At 39.8% G+C, this 16754-nt stretch overlaps 1 protein-coding gene across 1 annotated transcript; it reads left to right on the top strand.

Moving 5' to 3' along the window:
* Nucleotides 1-5698: 5698 nt before the first annotated feature.
* On the top strand, nt 5699-9614 carry LOC139348151 (interferon-induced protein 44-like). Its single transcript, XM_070988101.1, has 5 exons — nt 5699-6078; nt 7192-7338; nt 7464-7635; nt 7795-7895; nt 9134-9614. Exons 1-5 carry the CDS (start codon nt 5863-5865, stop codon nt 9293-9295), a joined length of 798 nt encoding a protein of 265 aa, XP_070844202.1. The 5' UTR covers nt 5699-5862; the 3' UTR covers nt 9296-9614.
* Nucleotides 9615-16754: the final 7140 nt, after the last annotated feature.

The raw sequence follows: 16754 nt of genomic DNA, 5'->3' as shown, positions 1-16754 counted from the left end.
TCAATCAACATACATTGGAAAGGAGCAGAGAGAAGAAAACTTACAAATATTTTTTCAAAACATAGTGTTTATTTCCAGATATTTCAGAACATCTACAAAAAAGCAGGTAAAAAGGCCAAATCTTGAGGCAACCCAACTTGTAACTTAAGTTTAAATCTGCATGCAGGCGATCAAGACTAAGGCTCGCTCTTTGAAAGCAAAATCCAAACACGTGCACTGAAATTATTAGCATTGCTACACTAGCTGCTTAGCATTACAAGTTAGCTATGCTTAGCTTTTATGTATTTACAGCCAGAAAATCAATGTCAATCAATATCTGTGCTGTATGGTCAGAAATGTTGACCTCTGATGTTTTCCATGAGGGGCAGAAATATATTCTACCAATGACAGCATTTATGCTATCTCCCCTCAAAATCGCAAAGAAATCATGACGTGTAAGTGATGTATACAAAAACTTCAAATGATACACAAATAAACTAAGTGCTGATTTTATATGTGCTTTTGTGTTTTTATTTATATAATGCAGGGATGTTCACTGCATTTCACTTTCAACCAGATATCTGAGTCTGACCACCAAGCTGTAGTCACTTAATGTAGGAACTAGTTCACCCAGTCCTTTTTTAGGCCTTATTTTAGTCTAGAGATGATCTTATTTGAAATGATCAACAACAAAAATAATAATCCAACTGAAATTGTATTTGAATTATTTTTTTTTTGTTGTTGTTGTTTACCAGAAACACATCATTGTTTTTTGGTCAAAACTGTCATGAATAAAAAACAAAATTGAATTTTTGTTGTCAGTTTTTGGCACTGACTAATGTTGGTACTGTACTTTAAAGCAATATTATGCAACTACTCCACCTCAAAATGACATCTTCAAACTTATTTTGAATGTGCACTGGCTTAAAATAGGGAGAAAGGTACCTGTTTCATTCCCACGCTGCGCCCTGAACACCTGTTCTTGCGGTATGTAACTGGGGTTAGCGAGTATGATCTCCCACAAGAAGTGCGTAACACTCTACGGCTCTACATCACGCAAAACTAACTACTGATTGAATTTGGTGAAACTGGATCATATTTTATGGAAAAATGTTTTCTGTTCTTTCCTCTGATGTCATGCAGCTGCTCTGCCTCAAATCTTGGTGATTTACCGAAGTTTCTGATCGACAGTGAGATGGACTCGTTACTACATTAACCGCTAACTTCTGCTCACTGGAGCTACCATTAGCTCAGTTAGCTCAGTTAGCAAACCATACGTCTACCTGACTCTGCCGAGATCAGACTCAGAGCTCGGAGCACCAAGGGAGTGTTGGAGTTCACATTGCTAGCGCAGGAGCTTTGGACTACAGGGAGGAGGAGGTTTTCAAGGCCCAGGGTGGAGGGAACCAACGGGTGGTGATGAATGGTGAATGTTTGCATTGAGCAGTGAGGTAGCAGGCAATGGAACCTCAACCTTAGCAGCCTCTACGGACATGGCAGGGGTGAGGAGACCAAAGAGGACGTTGACAGAGGATGCTAAGGAGAGAAAAAGGCAAGAGTGCATCCAGACGTAGGTTTTAGTCATTGGTGAGAGCTTCACGAAATAAGAGGCTATAAGACAGAAGCCAAACTGGCCCTGCTGTTGTTGGACCAAGTAATATCAGCCACCTCGTCAAGTATTGTGTTTTTGTACTTGTTTGGCTGTCAGTGCACTTGCTAGTTTTGGATAATAAGTAATGTAACCACACAACTGTCCATATTTATGACAGTGGTGTGTAAGTGTAGGTGCTGCTTATGATCCAGCACCTGGTCACTACCTTTTTCTAACGACCTGACCTCACCTGCTCGGGGCTACACGCCCACTGCCCAGAGGTTTCAGCCCAGAAAAGTCCAGAACAGAGCAAAGTCAGAAGGAATTATGGACAGAGGACAGGATCTCTGCAGATAAATACACCAACACACACATCCTACCTGCCCTGCATAGTATTAAAGTCCTACTGACCCTTTGTTCATAAAAATAATACATTTTAAATATTAAAAGGAAGAATAAAGGTCTTTGGGGAAATCTCAGAAACGCTGTTTTTCATCTCACCTGTCAGTGTCCCTGTCTGTTTGATTGACAGCAGTCAGCAGGCGGTCAGAGTGCCGGTGTGTCGGCCATTGTGGACTCACACCGTTTCCTAAAAGCAAACATCAGATTGGTTCAGTTTTTCCCAATGAGGATGTCCGAGCTGCTCCTAGACACAAGTGCATATCTCTGCCTAAATAATATTATAAATATTCACATCGAACATACTTGTACCTTAAGTTAATAAAATACAGAGGAGCTATCAAAGGATATATAAAAAAAGTAACATTTAAAAAAAATGTTACACTAACACTAAAATTGTAATCACACAGTGCAACTTAAATTATGACTAAAAATGAACACAGAAACCCAACAGTAGTTGACATATTTACACTTGTTTTGGGGTCTGCTGGTGGCCGAAGTCACTTCAGTCTCAGTCTTGTTTGCAGTCACTGAAAATACTTTAAATGGAAAATAAAAACCTTTAAAATTCAAAAAACAGTTCTCCTTTAGAGCCTTCATGGAAGGCAGACAAATAAAAAGCTAAAGAAAAAAAGCATAGAAAGGCACAGTCGCTGGTTTCGTCATTGCTCTCTTCAAACCCAAAGTTTGTCCCAACATTTTCAATTTTTGTTTTTTATTTTCAAAATTAAAAAAAAATCATACAAAGGAAAACATTCAGTACATATTGTGTGTCGGCCTGAGGGCTTCACCCAAAAAGCAAATTCAATTCATTTCAGTCGAATTTGGTTTCATTTATATGTGCCAAATCACAACAGAACCTGTCAGGAACACACTCTTTAATCTACAGAGACCCAACAATTCTAAAACACAAAGTCAAATGAAAACAAAACGAGAACCAAAATACAAGGGGGAAAAAGCAAAAGTTAACAAATCAAAACTAAGTGTATGGAAAAATCAGTCAATCAGCCCCCCCCCCCCCACCCCCCAAAAACCTAGCTCTTTCAAGTCTGGTTGCCAACAATATAACAAAAACACACTTTTGACAAATCTGTCACACACTAAGTAGATCTCTCCTGTGCCGAAAACTGGTCACCAGAGATGCCAGCCGCAGACTGCCAGGCTGAGACGTCCCTTGAAGCCGGCAGGTGAATAGGTGTGTTAGGTGTGTGTCCTCTTCTGGAGGAGGAGTCCTGTTTCTATTCCCATACACAGGGGGCACGAGAACACACACACAAACACACACAAAAAGACACAAATACCCCCAAAAACGGTGGCAGCCGTAACAGGCCTTATAATTGATTTAATCTGTATCAATACATGGTGCAATTATGATTCATATTTCACGTCATGGTCGTCTCTGTTGAAAACACTGTAAGCCATACTTTAAGAGTAGCCTTCAAAATATTTGAAAACACAGGCCTATACCTGCACGCTAACCTGTTCACATGCTGATAGCTGTTATATTTATTTGTTAATATTTATTTACCATGACCGTAATATTAGTACTTTATCTCTCTGATAGGCTTGTTAACCAGTTGTGAACTGTGAGTTATGGGAGCCAAACCTGCAACTAACAAGACAAATTATGTTTCCTTCCCCACTGTGGCTGTGACCTCAGTCTGAACTGGAACAAGAAGTCAGAAGTCTAGTGGTGATAAAAATCAGTTTCCATCAAATAAAGAAGACAAAGAGGAAAAGAGAAAAGCTCTGCTTTGAGAAAATGTGCTGCGCTGTCAGACTGTTGGTGAAGTTTTCAGAGAGTTCAAACAGAAAGATGTTCAGGAAGATGAAACATCCTGTTGAATGTGAAAGTAAAAATTGAGAAGTCTCGCCCCTATCGTCACATTGCACAAAGAGACTCAGAGCGGACATTTTGTGTGCCGTCGTGAAGACAGTAAGCATAAGTTTTCATCATCCTCATTGTGCTTTTAGTTCATTTCTTTATGGTATATTTACGTGTCAGTACTTTATCTCTTAGATAGGCCTGTTAACCAGTTGTGAACTGTGAGTTATGAGAGCCAAACCTGCAACTAACAAGACAAATTATGTTCACTTCCCAACTGTGGCTGTGACCTCAGTCTGAACTGGAACAAGAAGTCAGAAGTCTAGTGGTGATAAAAATCACTTTCAATCAAATAAAGAAGACAAAGAGGAAAAGTTTTCAAAGAGAATGTGAAAGTAAAAATCGACAAGTCTTGCCTTTATCGTCACATTGTCATAGAGACTCAGAGACAGTAAGCGTAAGTTTTCGTTATCCTCAATGTGCTTTTAGTTCATTTCTTTATGGCATATTTACATGGCTGCTTGCTGTTTTTCTATATCTGTCTAATGTGCTTTCACTGCATGGCTCATGAAGATGGCTACTGATTGCAGGAGTTCAGTATGTGTAATGAAAGTCATAAAGTTTATCATCGTACACTCATTTTTATTCATGTGAAGGACAAGATTTTATAATAGTGTTCATGAACTGATGCCACATGACATAATTTAAGAAGCTTTATAAATTTAAGGTTTTGTGTCTGTTCAATATTGTAAGATGAGATTTATTTTGTGAGGACATATTCAACAGATTGCCTTATTTTACATTGTTCATTATTTTGAGTCCACATAAATTTAATTAATTGTAACTACATTTATGAATATTGTATTCCGCTGTTTAAGTTTCATCTGGAACAACATAATTTGGTGCACTTTACATGGAAGTAATGTGAGTTTTGATTAAGATTGGCAGAGTAATATGAAAAAAGTCAGATGCCACTTTTGTTGTCAGTGTTCAGTTGTCTTTGCTCTTTCGGACATTAAAGTGGATCGAGTTACATCGAAGGAGTTGTCCCCGTGCTCTTGCTTCACCCACAGCCCTCTGATAGTTTTATTAAGTAACATGTATGGCAATAGTCAAAAACATCCAAAAACCCTATCTTACAGTATGATTTAGTTTCACTTGATTTATTTAAAGTCTGATTTTTGTTTTTTTCTGTGGTTAATTGTAGTTTTTCTGATTCGTGATCATCTTGATGTGTTCAGCTAAGTTTGTTACAGCAATAAAACTCTCCCAAACTCTGTTTCATACACTGAATCAGTGAATTTGTAAATTAAATTTTATTTTCAGTTTGGCTAGTTTAACACTGTTATTTAGTTTTTTTTAATGATGAGGGTTTTGTTTTTTGTTTTTTTGTTTTTATAAATCAATTCCACCAAAAATCGTGTTTTTGGGTTTGATAGAAGCTCTGAATGAAATAATGCTCTTTTGCTGTTGGAGGATATGAAGTCAATTTGTTACATTAATAAGTACAAAACTTTTCAGTTTCAGTCACTGCAAACCGACACTGTAATGTTATCATTAACATCTTTACAACAAAGCGTCCAGTCATTTTGCTTCAAAGTGAAAATCAAGAAATTCATTCAAATGTGAGTTTTTCTGTAACTGTTTTATTTTTCAGCCATGGGAGGAAATCAGTCCAAATCTGAGCCACCCCCTCCACGTAAGATTATTTAAAGAAATCATGGCTCTTATTTATGGAAAAATACAAATTGCTGCATGATAACTAGGTTTCCATAATCCTTTGTCCTCTCTGAACATGTGCTGCTTTCAACAGTTCTCAGCAAACCGTGGAGGAAAATAAACTGGGGGTGAGTGTCTGCACCTTCAGTTTGACATCCTGAATAATCTCCTAGTTTTCGTGTGAATTCTGGGCATCAAACAAAAACTCAAACCTCAACTTTTAGACCACAAATAATGCATTCAAAAGTAATGTGATGGAACTGTTTGTGGTTACTGGGCTCCATGTCTTACAGTAACATCCTGAGTCATTTCTATTTGTTATTGGTGTTGCTGAAGTCTAATGTGATGTATGTTTCCCTCCCTGAGCAGAGACAATCAGAGCGCTTTGCAGTATGTAAAAGACTACAAACCTCAGAATGAAAACCAGCAGCTCAGGATTCTTCTTCATGGACCTGTTGGAACAGGAAAGTCCAGCTTCATCAACTCCGTCCAAAGTGTCTTATATGGCAGAATGTACACACAGGCTTTGGTGGATAACATCTTTGATGTCTCTTTTACCAGAAAGGTATGAAGAACTTTTGAATGAATTAAGAAAACATCCTAAATTCATCATAGAAGAGCTTTGCAAACCTTTATGAAACTTGCGTTTGTATTTCATTTAACATTATATAGTCTTCAACTGAGGAGTGAGAAGTTTCTCCAGTAGGTTTCTGCCTTTGCAGTTGAAGGACATTAAAATATAACAACAAAACTCAGGGTTCCATGAAAAGAGCATCATAAAATCACTGTTACAAAACAATGTTTAGACAAAGGGAAAGAAAACTGTGGAAACATCTTTGTATCGTAAGATAACAGCAGAACAATCCACCAACATAGCTGTTAACCAGGAATGTTGATAAAAATCTGCAGATAAACTGTTGAAGGCCAACAGTTGACAGCTGCACACTTCTTGTTTCTTAAGATGAACTTCCAGGTTCACACACACACACACACACACACACACACACACACACACACACACACACACACACACACACACACACACCAAATTAGGTGATGTGGGAAACTAAACATTATTCTGCAGCACCTGTGGTTAAAGTCTGGTTACATTCAAGGAACTAAAACTGGTTCTACTTCTCAGATAAAAAGAAAGAGAAACCAGCTTTGACTGTTGATAGGAGACGTTATATAATCCAGTATTCATTATCAAGTTGCATACTTCACATGTTCATCCATCCACCCCACCCTCCACCTGAAGTCTTAGCAGGGGTGGATGAACTTTATGCGACTGTCTGCTTTGCAGCCAATCAAACAATGTCAGAACAAATGACTGGTTTCTGTTGAGGACAGTCATTGTTTATATGACCACCAGTGGCCAGCAGTCAGGAAGAACATTGTAGCAGACCAATGACAGGATGATTTGATAGTAAATGTGTGATTTTAGTCATTTTTTAGTGATTTCAAAAATTAGTTGTCACTCAGTATTAAATTCATCTGCTGATCATTAACTGTCAAGAAAGCAGACTCACAGAATGAAGAGTAATAAACAAAATTCATGACTCCAAAACAAAGAAAGAGTCTTATATGGTTTCCCATAATGCTCTCTGGGTATCATCTGTGTCCATGTCTGCTCCATAATGATCAAAGTAACTGCACTTTTTTTATATGTGCTTTATAGTACACAACCTACAAGATCCAAAAAGGAAGATCAGGCACCTTTTATCCTTTTGTCTTCAATGACATCATGGGCCTGGAACAACATGGAGGTGTCCATGTGGAAGACATCAAACTGGCTTTGAAGGGACACGTGATGGATGGTTACAGGGTACAGTTGCTGCAAACTTTGCAGATCTTTTTTGTACAAAGTTAGGTCATATGATACTTTTGAATTCTTTAGTTGTCTAAACATTTTGTAACTGTCATTTAAAAGCATTTAAATCTCTTTTCCAGTTCAATCCTGAGTCTAAGCTGTCAGAGGATGATCGATTCTACAACAAATCTCCAACTGCCAACGACAAAGTGCATGTTCTGGTTTGTGTCATTGATGCGAACAACCTATCTATCATGAGTGACAAAGTTCTGCAGAAGATTCGGGACATCAGGGCAGAAGCCAGTGACCTGGGTGAGAGCAGAAATCTCTGTTTTTTTCTGTCCTGCAGTGATCAAACACTTACTTCCTGTAGCTGTTTGTAGTCTTAATCGTCACAGAGAAACAGCTGTGATCCATTTGCAGTTATGTCAGTTACAGGACTCACTAGTTTTTAACATGTTGTTCTGACAGGGATTCCTCAAGTGGTCATTTTCACCAAACCTGACGAGCTCAGTCCTGAAATCAAAGAAGATGTAAAGAACGTCTACAAGGTCAAGATCCTGAAGGAGAAGGTATGCTTGATGAGAAATACTATGAATTATAAATATTAGTATTCTGATGTCCAAACTCAGGGAACTGGCCAATTCCGAGTCCTGATCTGATGCCAGTGAAATGTTTTTCCCAAACATAAAATCTGTAAAACTCTGAAATATGATCAGATGTGAGGGAACACGAGCTGAGAGTGAACAAACGTTTTAATATGACGTATGATGACCACATCGGTGTGTTTTCATTGACTTGCATAAAAAAGAGTGGAAAAGTTGAGGTGGAAAATTGGTTTAATTTTAAATGTAAAATGGAACAAAGTGCAATGGGAAAAGGCTGAGTGAATAAACAATGTTGGCATGAATCAGAATTTGTCACCAGTGAAGAGCTGAAAACATCAGATCTGTGTGGAGAGTTTAACCTTCCTCACATCAGTGCATGACGCCAACAGAAATGTCTGATTTCCGTCATGTTTCCACATGGTTTTCCATCATTTGAGCTGTAACTGGAGCTCCTTTATGATTTGACACACGACTGGAGGATTAGCGCCACCTACTGATTATCTTGATTAACCAACTTGTAATGCCTGTGAATATTCTCATTCATCCAGGTCATTGTAAGCTTCAGGACACGAGACATGAAAATAATAATATTACTGAGATTATATTCTGCTGGATGAAGTCCTAATAAATTAGCTGTTATCTTTTGCTGAATTTTGAAAAATTTGACTAAATTTGTGCCACATCTGGATGAAAACAGGACTTAGAACAGCCGAGTTTTTACCTCGTCTTTGTTTGTTGCTGTTTGGAACAACAATAAACACGTCTGCCCTCCTGAAGAGAAGTATAACACATGATAATTGTTCAAATGACAATGATGATGAACACTTTCAGCCTTTCCTATTACAGACGATTGTTGGCAGAGCTGGTTTCATACTGTACCACTTTAAAATGGAATGAACTAGAAAATGACCTCAAACTATTTTTTTTTTTTTGTTTGTTTTTTAATTCTTGTGAGTTTTTTCTTTTTTCTTTTTTATTAATCCTGATTAATTGTGTTGTTTCTATCTGCTGATTGTGCTCTTGTGAATGCTTCTCAGGTCTTTCTAGAAAATATATCTTAATCTCAAACACACTGTCTGATTAGATAAAGATTAAATTGAAAAAAAAATCCTCAAGGGCAATCATGATGCTGCAGTCCTTGGTACATCCTGAGCTCTGAGCTGTAATCTAAACACAGATGTTGTGATTTTTTTAAAACACAGTTGGAGAAATTCAGTGCAGATATGGGAATTCCTATGAACTGCATCTTCCCCGTGAAGAACTACCATGAAGAAATTGACATCGACAGTGATGTTGACTCACTGATCCTGAGCGCACTGAGAAGCATCATCAGCTTTGGAGATGATTACATCAACTTCAGATAGAGTGCTGAGAGACTGACATGTTTTAAGAAAGCATGAAAAAGCCGTCTTTCATGATGTCAGAATAACAATCTCCAACATATAAACAGCAGCCTTTTTTATTTTTTATAGTTTAAAGTCCCTGAAAATTCACTTTCAAAATTTAGTATGTCTCAGTAACATTAAAGGTCCATGTGTTGGGTTTAGTGCCATCTAGCAGTGAGGTTGCAGATTGCAACCAACATAAAACGCCTCGTCTCACCCTCCCCGACAGTGAAAGGTGCTCTCAAGAGCCAATTTTTGGTTTGTCCATTCTGGGCTGCTGTAGAAACATGGCAGTGCAACATGTTTAACACTCAAAAACTCACATCTTTCAGACTGTGTGGGTGGAGTATGACTAGATTTAAAGGACATGAAATATGGGACATAATGTTTTTAACTAAGTCCATTTCAAATCAGTGAGGAGAGCACAGAGAGAATGAGAAATAGAGGTTGTGAAATAAATGCAGCTGTTCTATTTTTTTTTTTTTTTTAAGAAGTTAGTATTTATTATTGTTATCATAGTGTTTATTTCTAGATATTTCAGAACACCTCTTGAGGTAACCCACCTTGTAACTTAAGTTTAAATCTTCATGTGTAGTGGGTACTTAAAATACAATATAAACTAATGCAGTTTTAAATGTTGAATCTGTTGTAGTAATATGTTATGTTACCACTGTTTTTGGTATGTCTTATTTTGAAAGGAACTGAAGGGGGAAGTTAGGAGTAATGTCATATCCGGTATGTAGCCGCTAGGGGAAGCTCTCGGGCTGTTTATCAGTCATTAAATATACAGACTTGAGAGCTGAACAGTCGCTGTTGTTTTCTAACTCAAGTTATCCCTTCCTCTGTTCAGGGGTGTAACACATGCAGGCAGTCAAGGCTAAGGCCAGCTCTTTGAAAGCAAAATCCACACACGTGCACAAGAGTCTGCACATGTAGCAGGTTTTGTTCTCTAGTTTGTATTTTAAGAGGGAAAGAAAAAATTTACTTCCAGGAGTTTAATTCTCATTCTGATCAACACAGTTTGTGAAGCTCAGTCAACCTCCTTCACCTCTGAAATGGTCTTTTCTGCTCATCACATGGTCACAGCGCCTCTCACAGGCTGAAAGATATCATTACAGGTGAAAGACACCTTTTAAGCAACATGCTGATTACAACCATTATTAGTTTAAACATGTATTAATGTATTCCTTCCTGCTTTCTTTAAACAGTACACTTATGACTAAATGCACTTAAAATGAATCACCTGACAAGTTTGTTCCAATGGATTGACTTAGTTTATTCACAGGGAAAAGAGAAAAAATATATATACTTGCACTGAAATGAAATAACCCCAAAATTAAATAGTAAACCAATAATATGGTTTCACTCAATACTCTGACAACTCAAAAAATGAATTTAACTTAGTGTCCCTTTGATTTTGTTCTGTTTTTTAAACTCTGCTAAACACAAATGTGCTCCTTTGAGTTTGCTCGGCTATTATTCACCGTTTATGAGCTTAACCAGAAAATAGCTTAATAAATGTTTAACACCCCAAAAGAGTTCTTATAGCACCTTTTTGTAATATTCCACTTTATTTCTGGTCCCAGCCACACACACATACACACACTCGCACAAGCCGGCAAGGGAAAACAAAAACACGAACAGAACAAACCCCACGTTGCAGGCCTGGTCGAAGCTGGGGAGCGTGGCGGCCAAGTACAGTGGAAGCCGGTGCACTTTGACTGTGCAGAAATAATGCTGCTTAATGTTACTCACAGTAGCATAAGCATCCCAGAAGTGCACCTCAGCACCGACAGGAGATGCAGACAGGCTGCTGATGGGCTGATGGCAGGCTGGCAGCAAACAGGCGATGACCGTGGAGGACCCTCAGCGGCAGAAATCTTCTTCCTCCTCGCGATAGGCTAAGAGCACAGCTAGCCGCTGTTCTTCGTCTCCAAACAGTCACAAATCCAAACGGTCTCAACTTCTCATCTCCACTTGTGGCGAAAAGCATCAAGACACAGAAGACAGCTGACTGACCAGGCTAGTCAGTCCAAGAAAACACACTTTGCAAACTAAAAACTTTTAGTTCGTCTCTCCCTCCTGCTCCTCTCCCGCAACCATCCTCTCCGCTTCTCCAGGACAACCAATCCCACCTCCTAGCTCCACCACCAGTCACACAACTCGAAACGTAACATGACTCACGAGCAGCAAATCACAAACATCAAAATGAAACAACATAGGTTGCAGTCGGCTTATGCCACATGCTAGTCAAGTACATTACAACCAAACAACTTAAAGCTGTAGTATAACTTACTTGTACTTGTATTCAAGTAACCATATTAAAAACATTAAAACACATTAATATGGAGCAAAATTTACATGAACCTATTAGTTTCGAAGAAAACAGTTATTTGAATATTAAGGAGTAATTCAAATATTAGGGAGTAACTTAAATTAGCTGGGGCTACATAAATATGGCTGTGGGTCCCATTTTTCAAACTCTCTGAAGATTCAATTCAATTCAATTCAATTCAATTCAATTCAATTCAATTCAATTCAATTCAATTCAATTCAATATTCCTTTATTAGTCCCACGAGGGGAAATTCCAATATACAGCAGCATCAATAAAGTGTATAAAGTATTAGAACAAGTGCAATGCAAATTCAAAACAAGTATATATACAAGAGTGGGATAAAAGAAAAACGTCATCCTAAGAAATTGTAGATAGTATTTACAGATTGTTATGCACTGATTATTGCACATTATTGCATTATTGCACAGGTTATTGCACAGATTGTAAACATATTATTGTACTGATTACTGTTGTGCAGTCTGACGGCTGCAGGAAGGAATGACCTGCCATACCTCTCCTTCACACACTTTGGATGTAGCATCCTGTCACTGATGGAGCTCCTCAGTGCAGTTAGTGTGTGTTGGAGGGGGTGGGAGTCATTGTCTGTCATGGAGGACAGCTTGGCTGTCATCCTCCTCTCCCCCACCTCCTCCACCTGTTCCAGAGGCCATCCCAGGACAGAGCTGGCCTTCCTGATGAGTTTGTCCAGCCTCTTCCTCTCAGCTGCTGTGATGCTGCTCCCCCAGCAGACTACTCCGTATAATAGGGCAGAGGCCACAACAGAGTCATAGAAGGTCTTCAGGAGTGCCCCCCCCCACCCCAAAAGACCTCAGCCTCCTGAGCAGATAGAGTCTGCTCCTTTTTTGTAAAGTGCAGTGGTGTTATGAGTCCAGTCCAGTTTGTTGTTCAGATGAACACCCAGGTACTTATAAGATGTCACCATCTCAATGTCCCTTCCCTGGATGTTCACTGGTGATGGGGGAGAGTGCGGGCGGCGGCGGCGGAAGTCCACAACCAGCTCCTTGGTTTTATCCGCATTAATCAGCAGGTGGCTCTGCTGACACCAGTCCACAAAATCCTGAATGAGTCCTCTGTATGACCTATCGTCCCCATCTGTGATGAGGCCGACAATGGCAGAGTCATCAGAGAACTTCTGCAGGTGGCAGGTGGGTGACAGGTGGGAAAAGTCAGCTGTGTAGAGGGTGAAGAGGATCGGTGCCAACACCGTTCCCTGGAGGGCCCCCACACTGCAGAGGACAGTCCCTGACACACAGTCCCGTGTCCTCACATACTGAGGGCGGTTGGAAAGGTAGTCCACTATTCAGCATGTGAGGTGTTGGTCCACTCCTGAAAGCTCCAGCTTGTTTCTCAGGATGGCTGGCCTGATGGTGTTGAAAGCACTGCTGAGATCCAGGAACAGGACCCGAACAGAGCTCCCCGGCAACTCCAGGTGAGACAGGGCTAGAACCAGCCGCTCCAGGGCCTTCATGAGGTGTGATGTTAGTGCCACCGGCCTGTAGCAGCTAGGGTCCTTGGGATGTGGATGAGATCGAAATCTCATTCTAGTGAACTGGAATCAGCAGGCGTTACCTTTTTCCATTTATGTTGTATTTAGAGTCTTGCCATGATTAATTGTCAAATCTGTGATGATTCTGTATTTTATTGAAAGAATTATACACGTAACTATATATAACTGTCAAAAATCAAATTTCTTTGTGTTACTGTCACTACATTTGGTGCACAAGTTCACAGGCTGGCTCAGAGGATCCCTAAAAAGTTTCTTGGGGGCGACATAGACAAAATTGATATCTCATCATATCTCAGAAATCTAACAGAGACTTTTTGTGAATTTAACTTCCACTGTCATGTCAAATTTTGCCACCTGAAGAGTGGAAGAGCTCTCATGCTGCTGTGACTCCAACTCCCGTGAGACAGTGCGAGATCCAAGATGGCAGTGACCGGCTGCTAGACGCGATACAAACTTTTTCATCCGACTTAAAACTTTACTTTTTTTCCTCTTTCCGTCCACTCTACCATACACACAAAACCGGATAATCAAACCACGCGACCTGGAACTACTTGAGGATTACATTGACGAATGCTTTCATAGATTCTGCAATATGGATGACAACCTGCCAAACATCACCCCCACTTCCACCTCCTCCCCCACCTCCACTGCAGGTAATGAAAAGAAACGAGCCCAGCCATCTCCACTCTCCAGCTCTGATTCACCCCCCAAACCACCCTGCTGTACTGAGGTAAGCGACATTCTACTATCCATCAAACAAAAACTCACCGGACTAGACAATAGAATCGCCCTCATTGAAGTTTTACACCGCGAATTCCAATCCCTCCGTCAGAGCCTTGAATACAGTCAGGAACAAATAGACACCCTCACCTCCGAAAATAAATCACTGAAACAGTCCATTAACACCCTCACCACCCAGCTCAATTCCATCACCACGGACATTAAAAACATGAAAGAAACAATATTAGACCTACAGGCCCGCAGCATGCGCGACAATCTTGTTTTCACCAGCATCCCAGAACACCCCACAGATGACCTGGAAAAAAAAACTGTTAAGGACTTCATGATTCGACAGCCCAAACTCTCCTCTGACACCGTTAAAAACATTACATTCCACCGAGTTCACTGCACGTGTCAGAAAAACGCCACCAACATCCATCCCTGTCCAATAGTCGCCAAATTCGAACATTTCAAACAGAAACAACAGGTACAGCAGCAAGGCAGGCAGCTCAAAGGAACGGACTATGGATTCAATGATCAGTTCCCAAAGGAAATTATGCTCCGTCGTAAACAACTCCATCCCATCCACAAACTCATGACCCCCCCCATGCTCCCCTATACTCTCTCCCCCCACCTCATTAATCTGACACACACACACACAGCTCTCTGCTCATCCTGACAAACAGCTCCCCCTCCTCTCCCCTGCCCCACTCTCTACTCTAATGACAAACTTTTACCGTACCCATTCATAAAAACTATTACCCATCATTGCACCAATGTCTCTCTGCTACCTCAATATGTGCCCTGATCAGCACTGGACTCTCCAAACTTTTTTTGTTGTTGTTTTTCTTAAATGTTTGCACACATCTTTTCTGTATTTTTGTTGCAATGTGCACTCTTTCTTTTTGTGTTTTATGTGTATAGCTTGCAGGTACAACTATGATATATGTGCAAAAATATAGACATATGTATTGGTTTCACCTAAATCCATTCTGCATTTTCTGAAATGCTACCACTAAAATTTTTAACATGGAACATAAGGGGAATTGGTTCTCAGGCTAAAAGAATGAAAATAATGAATCACCTGGACAAACTACAAGCAGACATCTGTTTATTACAAGAAACTCATCTTACTGCCTCGACCAAAATAAATTAAAATCACCTCAATTTACTCATGTTTTCTCCTCAACCTACATTAGCAAACAGAGAGGGGTTTCTATTCTGATTAACAATAAAGCTTCAATTCCACCATCACTGACACAGAAGGATGTTTCATTATAATAAATATATCAGTCAACAATAAGCCCATCACAGTCAGTAATATCTACGGCTCAAATTCTGATGAGCCACCATTTTTTCATAACTTTTTCTCATCTATCGCCAACAATTCCAACTGTCCAATCATCATAGGAGGTGATTTCAACACAGTCATTGACCCATCCATAGACCGCAGCAATAACACAAACATACGAACCTGCCAATCATCTGACACAATCAAACAGTTTATGACTGACATGGGATTTGGTGAGGCTTCAACATTCATCCACAAGACAATACTCATTCTTCTCTCCAGTTCACCAGCCATTTTCATGCATTGATTTATTCCTCACCAGCAATTCAATTATATCTAATATTTCACAATCAAAAATCCACCCCATCATCATCAGTGATCATGCCCCAGTAACATTCACATGGAATAAAACCACCCCATACAGACCCAACACCAGATGGCGCTTCTCCATCCCTCCTCAATGATCCAGAGTTTGACAGTCACATTAGAAAAGAGTGGACATCCTTCCTAGTAATAAATGATTCCCCAAAGTTATCTCCGTCTATCATATGGGAAACAGATAAACCAGTATTAAGAGGCATAATCATTTCATACTCCGGATACACACAAAAAAAGAAAGAACAGCAACAAAAAACTGAACTGGAGCAATAAATCCAACACTCAGAGGACATCATCACCAACAAGCCATCAGAGGAATCACCGACTAAAGTTTACAACCTGATTGAGTGACGGGTGGGACGGCCAATCACACAGAAACGGCAGAGCCAATCGAGGACCGTGTGAGCGGTCTAAACAGGCTTCGGCTTTAGCGGCGGTTTTCCGCTTGGTCCTAGTGCCTGACGCGTCTGCGTTTAATATAGCGAACATTGTTTTTGGACGGTAAAAACTGCAGGGGACAAAAACGGCGTTTTGAAAAAGTGCAGGGGACATGTCCCCTGCGCCCCCCCTAACATTACGTCCGTGGCTTGGTGATGTTTTCAGAGAGTTCAAACAGAAACATGCTGTGAAACAGAAAACATCATGTTGAATGTGAAAGTGAAAGTCTACAAGTCTTACCCTTGTGGTCATGATGATGAGTCATTATCTCTTTGTGACTCAGTGTGGATATTCTGTGTGCCTTCGTGAAGACGGTAAGCATAAGTTTTCATTGTCCTCAATGTGGTTTTAGTTCATTTATTTATGGCATATTTACATGGCTGCTCGCTGTTTTTTCTATGTCTGTAATGTGCTTTCACTGCATGTTTGTTACAGCAATAAAACTCTCCCAATCTCTGTTTCATTCATTGAATCTGTTTATCAAATTTTACTTTCAGTTTAGCTTGTTTAACACTGATTGTTGTTTATGTGTGTGTGTGTGTGTGTGTGTGTGTGTGTGTGTGTGTGTGTGTGTGTGTGTGTGTGTGTGTGTACATGTATATATATATACATATATTCACACACACACACACACACACACACACATATATAATGAGGGGTTTTTTATAACTCAATTCCACCAACAATCGTGTTTTTGGGTTTGATAGAAGCTTTGAATGAAATAAATGCTCTTTTGCTGTTGGAGGA

The sequence above is a fragment of the Chaetodon trifascialis genome, chromosome 19, assembly GCF_039877785.1.
Source record: "Chaetodon trifascialis isolate fChaTrf1 chromosome 19, fChaTrf1.hap1, whole genome shotgun sequence".
Classification (NCBI taxonomy): domain Eukaryota; kingdom Metazoa; phylum Chordata; class Actinopteri; order Chaetodontiformes; family Chaetodontidae; genus Chaetodon; species Chaetodon trifascialis.
This window is presented reverse-complemented; position numbering and strand designations above follow the sequence as displayed.

What these genes read in the sequence shown, in the direction of transcription:
- LOC139348151 (XM_070988101.1), top strand. Translation starts at nt 5,863, where the DNA reads ATGTTTCCCTCCCTGAGCAGAGACAATCAGAGCGCTTTGCAGTATGTA. An exon ending in ACGTGATGGATGGTTACAGG is followed by an intron (nt 7,339 to 7,463) that starts GTACAGTTGCTG and finishes TCTCTTTTCCAG; the next exon opens with TTCAATCCTGAGTCTAAGCT. An exon ending in TCAAGATCCTGAAGGAGAAG is followed by an intron (nt 7,896 to 9,133) that starts GTATGCTTGATG and finishes TTTAAAACACAG; the next exon opens with TTGGAGAAATTCAGTGCAGA.